General features: G+C 36.1%; 1 protein-coding gene across 1 annotated transcript; it reads left to right on the top strand.

The window, feature by feature from the left end:
* LOC109710746 (transcription repressor OFP13-like) lies at window positions 10,364-11,361 on the top strand. The gene has a single exon (XM_020233488.1). The coding sequence runs from the start codon at window positions 10,582-10,584 to the stop codon at window positions 11,263-11,265; it is 684 nt and encodes a 227-aa protein (XP_020089077.1). The 5' UTR covers window positions 10,364-10,581; the 3' UTR covers window positions 11,266-11,361.

Genomic DNA, 15,070 nt, shown 5'->3' with positions numbered 1-15,070 from the left:
GGTGACGTGCTCTCCACTTGTGGTGCCCTCTCTGGTGCTATAGGTACGAAATCTGGGAGTAAGTACAGCTAGGGATCCTCATGTATTTCATCGTCTGTCGCAGTAACAGATCTCTAGCGTCTTCATCCTGTCCTCCTGCCGACCACGGCATCCATCTGCTGTCGTGCTGCGTGCAGCTTGGTTGAGTAACCAATCCGTCAAATCCAAGCTGATCGCTGTAATCATGGATCCCACTAGCTCCCGAAGTAAGAAGTCCCCACTTCTCTGCATCCGCCCCTCAGCTGCCCGGCGGCTTGCGGACGACGTTCAAACGGCATCTTAATGCAGCACAAAACAAGACATAGGTCAATAACCCTATACTATCGCATCCTCATTGGGGATATAAACTCAAATTATCAAGCGAAAGTAATGAAATGTAACGCGTACATAACTTCCGATGTCACGTTTCGGCCGGCCAACTGTGACCTCTGCAAGTTCATACTGCCACAATCCCGAATCAAACTCCTACTATTCGGGAGCTTATAAGTAACCCAATCAAAGTACTTTTCGCTAACAACACCTCGACTAGACATCGTCTCTCACGAGCTTATCGCTTATTATGGTCAACCAGACCTAGCGTTTGCATAGGTCTACGAAGACTCACCCTAGGAGTCTGATTACTACTATAATCTGTCACGCGCCCGTAACCAGCGGAAGCATATCGGCACGTCAACAAGAACCCGCCATAACACCTGCGTATATAAGGCGTCCCAAATGACAAGTCTGATAGAAGTAAAACAAGTAGTAGTCCTATCCTGATATAGAGCAATGTCAGTCGATATTACTATCAGTAAAGGTAACAAAGAGTTTGTACAATCAAAATTCTCGACAGAAAGAAGTATCACAGCTGTAGTTCTCGGTCCAAAGAGTCAAGTTATAATCACGGGTATACAAAAAATAGGTACAATGCGTGCGTTTTCTCTATACACAAAGGCCGATCCACTTCGGTCGTAGCCCGAGTAGCAAGGGGCGATCGACTAGCACGGCTCTAGCACGATAGCTAGAACGCACTCCTTGCACGGATCCCTAGCCTCTCCTGCAGATGCTCTATAAAAACACCACCAACAAGGGCGTCGTGGGGGACTATTAACAATAGTCCCAGTGGGTAAGCCGCCAGCCTCGGCGAATTACCACCACTAGGCTCGATGATGTACTAATATTGAAAGCAAACGATAAATGCATGATTTATAACATGATGCTAACAAGTGATGAGCATGTAAACAACATGTAATAGCATTTCTACAGTAATGAATCATTTGTGTAATAGGTATGGCCATTATCGTGTAATTCATGAAACATTAGACATGAATTATAGGCCGAACATGAGTGACTATGTACACTTTATTAAAAGAATTCTTACTTGTCCTTTTTCATTGAGTACTATCCTTTTCTTCACAGACCTACCCAAGTTAGTCCAGCTTGCGCCGCGCCTAATGGCCCGTGGTAGTATTACACTCCCCACGGCCAATCCACTTCGGCATCCAAATCCGCACGGGCGAGCAACTGCTCGCGTAGGCCAACTCCGGTTGCCTTAGTTAGGGAGCGACCCTACAAGTGTGTGCGAGAGAGCACGATGGCAGCAAGATATCACAGTCAACATTCTCGCTTATCACAATTAGCTCACAATATCTTGCTCTCGATTCTTTGATCGGAATTTCAATATAGCCAATATTATAACGACTGAGTATGCCCGTAGATGAAAACGAGCTGGTGAAGAAGTACATGTCTAGTTCATATATGGCATTAGAGATCTTTCTCACTATCATGGCATTATCAACATAGTCATAAGCATGTCATAGTTTCTACTTTAGAGTCAATAAGATGTCATTTGGTCGTCTCCTTATAGTGCTTCTACACATTTGTGTGCATAAGGTCAGTTTCAGACTGAATTGAATCAGATATAAATCTTACTTCATGTAAATGTTTCTCTACTTTATAGGACTTCATTTCGCAATATGTTCAAAATTATGATAAGAACTCGGCCCTTTCAACGCGATATAAGCACAAATAAAGACCCATTTCTTAAATAATATTGAACATAGAGGAGTGTTCCACTTGCTTAGGTTAGGTCCGACCCACTAGTATAGGCTCCAATTAACCACAGAGTCCCACAACGGTCAACGAAGGCCCAATGCTGCTGAAAACAAAACGTCAAGGATCGGATTTAAATTTAACGACGAAATGTTCCGATTTCGGCTCAATTCACATCTCGTATCAAGCTAATTAACTAAATCGCTGTTTTGCGTTTCACTTTACGTACCTCCAAGTTAAGTCTCTAAAGGCTTCCCAAAAGCCAAACCAAGGAGGACCCAAAGGTCGGGTTGAATCCCGCTGCGATCAACACCAACACGACATCAAATCATTCATTATTAGAAACTTATAGTGAATCTTGCGAATTCAGTTTTCTTAACTGAAATCCCTGCCTACCTCCAGTTAGGGAATACCTTCCAAACCAGCTTCTAAGCAGTACATGTTCAGGCTCAACGGAGGCTCGAGGACTGGTGCGAAGAAAATTCCAAGGTTTGCATCAATTCGTGCATTAGTTCTATATTAGCTTCATAGATGGCTAAATCATTCGACTTAAGCTTCAAAGTAGCTTATACCTGATCTAAAAGGTAAATCACAGCTAATTAACATGCATTTTTTACATGCTGAAAACTCAGTTATAAACAGGTTGGAAAGCAAAATTTGAATCGATCCTTCAAATCGACTAATGAAGCGCGCCGATAACGGAAAATCTCGAGTCACATACCTTCTCAAGCTTCAACCAAGCAACTCACTGGATTCAGAGCTGCGAAAACTCTCCAAAATACTCACTCACACGTCCATGTAGGCCTGCGGCACGTACGAACAGCCGAAGAACCAACGTTGGACAAAACGAGCGAAATCGGCGATTCTTCGTGGAAGGAGAGAAAATCCTAGAGAGAAGAAGAGTGTGTGTGGGTTGGGGGCGACGGAGAGATGGATAGTAGAAACTCCTCTGCTTACTCAGCAACAAGCCACCAGAGCTCCTGGGGTCGCGCTGGAGGTCAAGGTAGATAGTATTCAAGATGTGAATGACCAATTAGCCTTGCTGCCAGCTTTCTGCCCAGTCATGTACCGGTCAAAGGTGATGGATGTACCGGTACAGCAAGCGGAAGAATATTGATTCCGGCCCAATTGCAACTGCACTTTCTCACTTTTTGCAATTCCAAAACATCCTCTAACTTATCCAAAACTTGTTCTAATCTTTTAGAACATGTTAGGTAGTTCCACACGTCCATCCACACACTCGAACTCTGCAATTTGCAAAAGTTCAGTATATTACAAATTAAGATGGACCTAATTAATGCCGCACATAAGACAAAAAAGGAATGGCGAGATCGTGGCCGTAGAAAAAGAATGAACGCTGAGACAGAATCGTACAAAGAATTCGAAATTGATTGTAAGCAGTAGTCTCGCCTCGATTACACTAGCTACGCAAGGGTTCGTTCGGAAGCTGCCGAGAGAGCAATTGTTAATGCCAATCAGTCGCGGGCCATGTGGTAACCGGTACTTCCACTCAACCTTATTTTAAGGGGTAGGAATTTGAGGCACCAGGAGTAGCGGAAGGAGTTTGAGTACCGCCACACGTAGATTGAGAGGAGTTACAATTAACCGCAGTGGTTACAAGCGGGTTTCTGATCGGCTGGAAGTGGCCCGAAAAAGTAGTAGTGGCCGATCATGAATAAGAAATAGTTAAGCAACAAGGCGATCTATAAATAGGCAAATAACGGCCCTTAAAAGAGGTCTTTTCCCGAGAACAAAAGACCCACCTTTAATTCTCTGTATTTTCTCGCATTTTCTAGGAGTAGTCTAATGTAATCTTTACTTTTCCTGCACTTACCGCTTTTCTCTAGGAGTAGAATCTTAGCTAGATCAACCGAGTCTGTTATGCCCTCAGGCACACTCCACCTTTGTACTGTTTCCACGAGTTACATTCATATATATAAAAAGGCATTTCGGCTCTTATCAACCGACCAGTTTTGTGCTTCCATCCGTTCGGCTCTTCTACCGACCCAGAATCTTTGTGCAGTCCGTACATTCGGCTTGTATCCACCGAACCGAATTCTACAGTAGAGATTTTCGAACTCGGCTGTCCGAGATCCCTCGTTCAGCTCGCAAAACGCTTAATCCAGTCGAAAGGCGCAAAACTTCGAGAGGTCACTAGCTTAGCCGTCTCGCATCCCCGAGGACGAGGAAGATCTTTGACCAGGTCAAAGAAAGGCGAGTTCAGCACATAACAAGAAGGAAAGGGAGGTGACTTTAACAAATAGTAAGCTCCTCCAAGAGAAGCTTGACCAAACGGAATCAATTATCAAATCACATCAAGGGAAGATTGTTTTTCTAGAGAAGCAATATGAAGAAATTCTTTCGTTCAACCAAGTTTTGACCAAACAAGTTCATCAACTCAAATCCAACATTCGAAAGTTTTCCTCCGGATCAAAAAAACTAGATCATATGCTCGAATTGGGTCAAATGGATAAACTTGGGCGTGGATATGAAAGAATTTCTATTGAGAAGGTAAAAAGTTCAACATCTAGAGTTTCAACAAGTTTGAAGGAGAAAGTATGCCATAAATGTGGAATCAAAGGTTACATCAAGAAGACATATTCTGGAAAAGAAAAGAAGACTCAACCAGCATCTTCTAAACATCTATCAACATCTTCCAATACTCGACAACCTTCACGGATTCATGAGAAACATCAATTATATAAAGTATCGAAGATCAATCCAAAATCTAAGCCATGACAAGAGATTCTAACAAAGCCAAATACAACGTGGAGACAAAAGATTGATCGAAAGGCGAAAAAAATAGTGCCGAACCTCAATGAAACACGACAACCCATCATCCATCAAGTTTGGATTCGAAAAGGTGATATATTTCCTTGTCTTAAACCTTAAGTTATTTTTAGCGCATTGAACATCGATAATTTACATTCATTTATTTTTAATTAATTTCATATTAATTATCGGTTTTACTAATCAATTTTTATTATTTATGAAGATAATTTATTATAGGATATCTTAATTCGTATATTCATCAAATTTAGGTGATCATGTGTGATTTTTAGGTACTTAACCTATCTCAGTTGTGTGTGTTGAATTTAATAAATGAAAATTTGCTAATAAACTAAAACTTGTCAAATTTTCTTTCAAATAAGAGATTGCATTATTAAGGGAGAGTTATATATAAATAAAACAAAGGGAGAAATACTCGAAGTGCTTAAAAAAGGTGGAAAGCTAGAGTTACGTCCTAAAGGGAATGTGAAAACTACCACCACGTGTAGAAAAAAACTACCACTCCGGTCGTTCGGTAAGTATGTGAAGCTATCACATGAAATTTTAATGCATAACCAAAAAAATTAAAAAGGCATTCATATTATATAAAAAAAAAAAATTGGTGTAAAAAGGTGGCATAGTAAAAAAATGCTCAAAGAGCCACCCCGGTACATTATTGCTTGGTCTCGAATTTGAACGTTTATGCAACAAATTTCTATCATTTAGTGAATTTTCATAAGTCATCTTGATAATCTGTTACACCTTGATAGATTTTGAACCTTTAGATTATTTATTTTTTATGACTTTATTTTAAAATATATATAAATAAATAAATCTTACTATTTCTTATTTACATCTTGGTGATTTTGTAGTAAAATTCTTAATTTTTATAAAATTGATTTGGATTGAAAGAAATTTAAGTGAATTTATCATATTCATACATTAACATTATTGTTTTCACAATGAAATCATCATTTTTTTGACATTTCATCACAAGTGGTTTCGAGTTTAAAAGGTTTTTAAACTTGTGCTACTATTGTCTTACATTCCGATATTTATATTTGATATCTCTCTAAACTCTCTTGTTGGCACTTTCTTTTGACAATTTTTGACAAAAAGGGGGAAATAATAGAGAGATGAGTTTTTGAGGAGAAAGGGGGAGAGATTGAAATTGATTAACTTAATACTTATATGCATGAACAAAAGGGGAGAGATTTTAAAATTGTATTACTAACCTTGTTCGTGGAGAGAGTAATCTTTTTGCAGATCTTTTAAAACTTCAAGACTCCTTATGTCTAAGTCATAGAGTTTGTTTAGGAGTTACAAAGTTGTAATTTTGTAGTTTCTTTGGATCTTTCACACGAGAAGTTTATTGTTTTGGTGATGGCAATGAATTTCAAATTTGAGTTTTGGATAGTTGAGCATAGATTTTTTATGTAATTTTGTGTTTTGTCAGAAAATTGCCTAAGGAGGATATTGTTTTGAATTTTAAGTTGGCATATTTCATGAAGTATGTCGGAGTGTTGAAGGTTTAAAGAAGAAAATACGAAAATCGAAGACTCGAAGACTCAAAACATGAATCCACAATACTCGGTAAGTTTAAATAATGTTGATGATGATTTATTATCATTTACATATGTTTGAAAGACATTAGAATAGGTATAAATTGATAAATATTCAAAACCAAAAATTTCAAGATTCAAGATTCAAACCCTAGAAGCAAGGTCCGAAAACAGTACACCCTCTTGGCTAATACGTAGCGAGGGTCCCGACCTTGTGTCCAATGTTCGGAACCCGTACGTTTGTTTTGCTATTACGCAGGGAGGGTCCGGACCTTTGGTCAAGATCTGGACTTTCAAGATCCGAATCCTAATGTAAGGTCCAGAACTTGAACCTGACACAAATTTTTTAAACTCGATTTTTCAATTCTAATCTGATTCTAATTGCTTTCAAACCTATAAATAAGATGTGAAAATGTCTCTAAAATATGGTTAATATAACGACCCAGCCCACTAGCAACAATAACTCGTTGGGCCCAATCACCAGCCCAAAATGCTTAAGCCCAGTTATTATTACTAGTGTCTAAGTCTCTTATAAACCCAATGACAACCCCATTCCCATTCGATGTGGGACTATTGGGGTGTCACAGTTAAGCATCTTTTAACTTTTAGAAACCCTAGAAGCTTATTGGTAGTCGTCCTTCTCATCTTCTACAACAAGTTTCTCTCAAATTGATTTTTGGTGCCCTAATTCTTGATGTTCTTCTAGAATCAATTTGAGAGTTGCTTAGAGATTATTCCCACAGATCTTGAATGATATTCTAAGCAATAAATCATCACAAACTGTATTATTCTTTCTTCGGACGGAGTGTGCTCATGAATTCGATTGGGCGTCGTGGATTCGGCATGATCAAAGCTTAGTGGATCCGAAGTTAGGCGTTTTGTGGATTCGGGACATGGCATTCGTGGATTCGAATGTGGGGCGTGGACAACCCGTTGGCATGTGCGAAATCCGTAGGAGTTAAAAAAGAGGTTAAGCCCATAGATTCGGTAAATACCTTATAATCTTTTATTTCTTAGTGGATTATCATCGTATGTTGGTTCTGCGGCTTTTTTACTCCTAGTTGGAGTTTCCCATGTAAATCTCAGTGTGCTATTTTATTTTTCGCATTTATTTTTATTACATTAAGATGTGTGGTGTATGGCCGTTATATCTATTCACCCCCTTCTAAGTAATTGATAGTATCTAGATAAATCCTAAGGTTCCTCATAACCTACACTCTATATCAGTTTTAATGGTGTGAATCGCTAATTTTAATATTTTAAGGTTGAGAAAGAGTCAATAGATCAGCACGCCGATGCTATAGATAGTATAGGAGCCTAGTCATGAGAGAGAGAGAGAGAGAGTTGAGCTTGTGATTTTTTTTAACCGTCAAATCGCCTCAACATTCATGCAGCACTAGTAAAGAGGACTTAACGGAATACATCATTAATAGTGCTGTACAGACCTTGACGCGATCTGACGATTAAAAAGCCATAAGCATAAATGCTCTTGCACTATTTTTAAAAGCACATGAGCTCAACTATATATATAAAACCTAATATGAGAATATTTTAATAATGTTCGTCCATCAAGAACGTGTTGAGATAGATTTCAACTATTGAATCAAGTGTATCCTTACGCTTTAATTAAATAAATCATATGAGTCAGATTGTACAAATGAAACTTACCTATGTAAAGAGTTTGTAGGGACTAGTAGTGCAATTTACCCAAGCTAAAAATGCCATGCGGAAGGGAGTTGTGATGTCTAATATCTGCCACCGCAAAGAATCACGTCTGAAACTCTCATGGCAAGGTACAGTACTGCAACACCCTAACAAAGGACATTGGGCCCCTCTACAAGCTAAAGGAGGATTTTGTGCTTGATATTGGATCTGCATGCTAGTTACTTTACTCTGCGTAAACTTGGGATTTTTCATTTGGGTGGGTATGAAATAGTATAAACTTTATTTCGGCCAGTGGGTGCTTAATAAACACTGATATGTCTTTGTCAAAATGGGCTTGTTTTTATCTCATTTGAACATGCAAAAACAGTTATGAACTATTGGTGGGATGCGAAATTTGTCATCTTTTTATGATTACAAACAGCAGAAGATACTGCACATGGGTGTCACACGTGAGAATAGTCGATCAAATTGCAGTTCCATATTTATCCGGCCCGGAAGAGCTTTTAATCATTTTCCACAAGATTTAATTTCTTACTAATCATAATAATACTAGAATTTCAACATTTACTTACAAAATAATTATATAACCAGATGATGATTAGCTCAGTATTTCTTCTTAATTTTATAATTAAAGAAACTTTAGCCAAAGTAATCCACCTCCAAATTGTTCAGGAATAGTACATATTATTAAATTTCTCTACCCTTCACCTTCAGGATTTATTAATTCTATTTTTATTAGGATGGGGTAAGAATACATGATTTAAGTGGATATGATGTAAGTCATCAGTTCGAACCTAGTTATCGCAAAACTTTTCTTTTTTTCTGACATGCTTGTCAGTTGTAATAGAATATAATGGTTAGCGATATCGCTGTAATGGTTGAAATATTGTATACGGAACATAAACTACACTTAAAAGAGTAGTATGAAATTTTTATACTACCCTTCAGTGGGTGGTCAAAACTTCAAAAATGACCCTAACCCCTTTGAAGAAAGACTGATAAGACCTGGCCAAAACATGAACCAAGCAGCATAACACATCAACGAAAGGAACCGTCAAGCAAACCCTCTTGAGACATGACAGACAGGCGCATCAAGTTGCGCCCTCGGAAAAAAAAAAAAAGATGAGGAGTACATCTCGGCACAAAAAAAGAAGAAATTTGAAAATAAAATTAGAAAGAAAAACTGAAATAAAAATAAAATAAAATAAAATAATCTTCCCTCTTCGCAATATATAGCAACCACTCTTCAATGATTGCCCGCGCGTGGCACCCCACAACCCCCCATTTTGGCGTCTTCCTTCCATTTTCCCTCCCATACCCCCTTTTGAAAAATAAAAAGGGAAAGTTTACAAAGAACCCCCCAACTTTAACACCTTCTTCAAATAAAAACTCAAAACTTTTAATTTTCACAATTGAACATTCTAAACTTTACCAAATAATTTAATAGGAATCACTCGGCAAGCTAAGTTATTGATTAAACAGTGGTTTTAATCCACTACAATAAAAACGGTCTATAGCGACACTTTTAAATGTCGGTATGAGTCAAAATAAGTGGTGCTGGCTAAATTACCGACACTTTTAAAAAGTGTTGGTATATGTGGGGTCGCTAGGTATATAGTGACAATTAAAGAGTGTCGCTATAATATAAAAGAGTGCTGCTAATTTACCAATATTTATTTAAGCATCTAGCAACCACCGGAACTCTACCTCGTTGGCTGCGGTGGCGGAGGAGGACGAGAGGAAGGGATCTTCGTCTAGAATTTCAGTCGATTGAGTGAGAGGAGAAGGGGAATGGTAATCGATTTTTCTTTCCTTTTTCTTTTATTTTACTTTTCTGTGTGTAATCAGGCCGAATGGGCTGGGTGGGGTGGGTTGAGTAGAGTACCCTTTTATTTTTGATTGGATTAGACTTTATATTTAGGCATTAGTAGGTTTTTTTTTAAGTTTTGGCATAAATATGACTCTTATACAAAAGTGTTCCAAACATGTGTCCCTATAACCTAATTCTGTTGTAGTGATCGCACATCTTGTACACAATTTTGTAAAACTTTGAACAAAAAAAGACCTATTTTTCTTACTTTTAGTTCCAATAATTAAGGATTAGGGTGAACATAATCGTATCTTTAGTTTTTATTACTTTTTCACATATTTTAGAATAGAAGAAGTAGATTTTTCGTGTGCGTGTGTGTGCGCGCGTGTGTGTTTTTTAAAGTTTTATAAGATTACATGCAAGGCATCTAATCAAAACAACTGTACAAATAGTAATCTAGATTGAGATCAATAAAGTTCAAAGAATTTAATCGCGTATGTTCAAAGTTTAGATGCCTGTTTAGGAAAGTATTAGAGCTCAATTGTCTTTGGAAATTTTCCCAAAAAGAAATCCGAAGCTAATTATTAAGCACAATATTCTCATCCTCCTATAAAAGCATCAGCCCATGTCCACAACATAAACATATCCTAACACCTTACACATCACCAACCTCTTCTCCCTCAGCTCTCAAAGAAAAGAGTAGTAATGGTTAAGAAACATGGCTTTACCTGTCTCTTCACTGCCTCAACCTCATTTTCTTCTCCTTCAAGCACTCCTTTGCCTTCTTGCAAGCAACAAAAGGCTGCTCATTCCTTCATGACCATGAACTCGACTTACTTCGACTCGACTGACTCGTGCCGCTTCACAAACTCGTCGACCACTGGCTCGGAGAGCTTCTCGACGGCCTCCGAATCGTCGGGGAGCGACGCGGTCGTGGAGGCGGTCATTCGAGGGCTCGGGTCGGCTGACCGGCTGTTCTTCGAGCCGGGGTGCACAAACTCCATAATGGAGATAAAAAGCCGCCGGGCCGACCCGGTCGACCCATTCGAAGGCGGCGTGGCAATGACGGTCGACTCAGAGGACCTCTACAGTGATTTCCGGAGGTCGATGGAGGAGATGATAATGGCTCATGGAGTGAAGGGTTGGGATTGGCTTGAGGAGATGCTTGGGTGGTATTTGAAAGCTAATGGTGAGAAGACTCATGGGTTCATAGTTGGTGCTTTTGTGGATTTGCTTGTGTCACTTGCTTCTTCTTCTTCTTCTTCTTCTTCTTCTTCTTCTACTACTACTACTACTACTACTACTACTACTTGTTCTCCTCTTTCTTCTTTTTGTTTTAATATTCATGCGGAGAAGGGTGATGGTTCTTTTAGTTTTCTGTTCAAGTAAGAGATCACATTTTATCAATGTGATTAATGGTAATGTATAATATTAGGTTTATAATTCAAGAGTTAAATTAAAATTGTTATACCAATTTCTTTTTAAGTGAGTGAAAACTATATAGAACTCTTTAAAGTAATGGATCTTCTTGTTCCAATTTTGTTTCTCCTTTTATCCAGAAAAGCAATTTGATAAAAAGAGGCCTCCAATATGACATAAATTTTTGGCTAAATTACACTTCATTTGGTCCTCAAACTGCAAGGCAGGCGATAATTTGCTCCTCAAATTTTAATTTGGTATATTTTTTGAGACAATTTTTTAGATTGTTGCATATGTTAATATGCTAGTGATATGGCATCTTAGTTATTACCACGCCATTGATCTCAATGCTATCATATCATTGCCATATCAACAATTAATGTATGATTAATCAAAAACCTACTCCATCAAATATAAAGGTGATACTGCAACTGAATTAGACTATGGAACTTAATTACAACAATTTTCAAGTTGAGCAATGTTACCCATAAATTAATTCTACTTATAGTGTATGAAGTCTACACTCTAGGATATTTGTGGCCCTCATTAATTCACTTGCCCTATCACTACTTTTTATTTATTTATTTATTTATTTTTTATTACAATTTCAAAAGGAATTATCAATCCTTGGAGCAAGGGTGAGGTGATGTACACCCTCTATAGGGGTGTACAAGTAGCATTTTTTCGAAAATAAATTAAGTAACGCTATCCATATACCCTACTTCTAGGGTGTAAAGTTTACACCCTAGCTAGGATATTTGTGGCCCTTATACATGGTCTTTGTACTTTTTAATTAAACATGTTAGTTTCTAAACTTTCATATATTCTGTCAACTTAATTTTGTCATAAAATGGTCTGCTTAACCTTGTTCACTTTATTTACAAGAGAACGGACAAAATGATTGTCATATAATTAGATAGAGTTTGTTCTACGGTTAGAAGCTAAAAGTGGTTTTAAGTAAAAACTTGGAGGATCAAGCTAGGTACAATATTGGGATAGTTCAGGGAGAATAAAATACACTTATTTGGGGAGTGGGGGGGGAACCCAAATAAAGGGCCAAATTATCACCAAGAGGAAGCTAAATTTGTCTCTTATGATGCATAGTATGATTCACTCTGTTGTGTCAATATATTTATTTGGGGGAAATAAAATTAACACCTTGTGTTTTTTTCTTTTCTCTGAAAAAAAGGCTATAATATTAGCCAGAGTAAGCCAAATTTGTCTCTTGTGCTGCACAGTATAATTCACTGTGTTGTGTCCTCAGTGTACACGCCAGCCTTATAAGTGTGATAACAAAATAATATGAGTGGTCCTCTCTCACAAAGGAATCTCTCTTAAAATGAGAACTTAGGTGCAACTTGTAATAAATAAAGGGAAAAAATGCATCACGAACATCCACATTTTTATCCACTTATAGATAGTAATCGAAAATCTTAAAATTTTAGATTTACTATCCAAACTTCTAAAATTTTACAACTAATAACATAAATTTGTATCTCATCAGTTAAGGTGATTAGCATTAGCTATTTATTCAACAAATAATAAAGAAAAAAAATATGCCAGCGATATAGACGAGTCTTCTTGACGTCAAAAAATTATTTTTGTAGAAATCAAGCCTAATTGTCATATTTAATTTGTAAAATTTAAATGCTCAAAATTAATGTCCATATATACTTTGGTGTTGAATTTTGACGTTAATTAGAAAGGTGCTTCTATAGATAATGTTAATCACTTTGAATTATTAAAACATAAATCTATATAGATGGTCAATTATACAATTTTACTACCTCTAAACAAATCAAAGTTCAAGTGATTTTGATAATAGAGAGAGCATTAGTCGAGCTAGGCAGTCTCGCGCGACAAAGGACTTAAAAGCTCATGGGGGTGAAGCCCATCAACATTGTCAGGTTGTTACTGACTATCCCTAGCGAATGTGGTAAAGGGCTTGATGGTTGGTACCTGAGGTTCCAAATTCGAATCATAGTTGATTGACATTTCTAGCTAAGTTTATTTCTAAATGAAATAAACAAAGCGGATAGCATGCTACCTATCTCAAAAAAATATATATATATTTACCCCTTTAAAATTTCAAGTTGATGTACCTCCGCCAAGGTTATGTCACTATTTATTCCATTTTTAAAAACAATTATTCCGAAATTTTATTGTTTTGTAATTTATACCGAAAATACCCTTAAAATATTAGAAATATATAAAACAAATATTTTTTAATAAAACAAATAAGAGCAATTTAGTCATTTCACCCTCTTCATTAATGCCATAACCCCTAAAAAATTTTCTGAATTTTAAAAAAGGTAAAATATAGATTTTTTTTGAAAGTGGGGGAGAAAAATTAAAAAAAAAAGATATTTTCATGAGATTTTCTATATTTTAGCCTAAACAGAGATAAATTTGACATATAGTGTAGAAATTGATAAAATTTATTAATGCAATGGTGTCTTTGGAAAAAAAAAAAAAAAAAAAAGGTACACTATAGCAAACGAAAATAATACTAATTAAAGTACAATACAGTAGAGTTTATTAGTTCCTTTTTTATAATATTGTTCTTGTTCAGTCTATTTCTAATTTATTTCCAATTAAATTGATCTTTNTTGATTTATTTATTTTATCATAAAATTAGTTATATTTTAATCACAATCAGAATTTCGTCGCGGTTTTTCCGAACAATCTAAAGCGTATTTCCAATCTGATTGTAATTAAAAATCTAGCAGGTGCTAATCATTAAAAAAAAAAAAGAAAAAAAAGATATATACAGAAACAAATTTTACTGTAGTATTTTTTTTAAAAAAAAAGAGTTTGCTACAGTAAATTTTGTTTAAGTGTACGGATTTTTTTAAAAAAAAAGGCTCAATATATATACTGCTGTGTTGCCTTTGAAAAGGGAGAGAGAGTTTTGTCACTCTTTAAAAAAAAAAAAAAATTCCTTTTTAAAAGAATGATATGATTTTACTATAGATTGTTTTAAAAAATAAAAATAACAAATAAATTGGAATTTTATGGCCTGTAAATTTAAGCACTGTTTAATAAAAGTTCACTCTGGCCATATTGATCGCTAAACCAAATCTAGTTGTTCAATTAACTTATAGTTCTAATTAAATTTATAATTTTCACATAAGTGTATTAATCTGTTCTTATTAGTTTAATATCTGATATATGTGGGCCATGTGCCAATCTCAATATTAAATTAATTTTTTGTGGGGATTGTCCACCCATGGTAGCTTACTACTGGGGATCTATCACGTCGCCCTTGTGCTGCACTACTGCTCGAGTCTAGCGCACTCCTGTATGTGATTTAATTAATTGCATTCTTATTTCGCTTAAAATAGAAAGATATTGCGTATTCTTTTGTTTGATAATTTGATTGTATGTTTGTCATTCAAATTTAAATAAATTGGGATTAGTATTTTCAAATTCAAATTGCATATAATTTACTTGCTAATTGCATATAGCTTATTTATCAATTATTATATTCTCTTAATTGCTTTGAGGTGTTTTAAATTTGTTTTAAAAATAAAAATTAAAAAAATACTGTAGCATTGTTTTAATACCTTATGGACTATAAAAAAGGGTTTTACTGTTTTTGCTACAGTAAAAAATTTTTGGGTAAAAAAAGGCTACAGCAAATACAGTTCTTAAAAAGATGATTGCTACGGTATTTTCCTTTTTGGCTATTCGAATTTATTAAAACTTAATTTTAAAGATATATTAAAACTTAATTTTAGAGATATAGCTAGATATATTGTTTTTCGAAAAAAAA

This window comes from Ananas comosus, linkage group 5 (genome assembly GCF_001540865.1).
Source record: "Ananas comosus cultivar F153 linkage group 5, ASM154086v1, whole genome shotgun sequence".
NCBI classification, from domain to species: Eukaryota; Viridiplantae; Streptophyta; class Magnoliopsida; order Poales; family Bromeliaceae; genus Ananas; species Ananas comosus.
The sequence above is the reverse complement of the archived record's forward strand: the minus strand, read 5'-3'. Positions and strand labels throughout refer to the sequence as shown.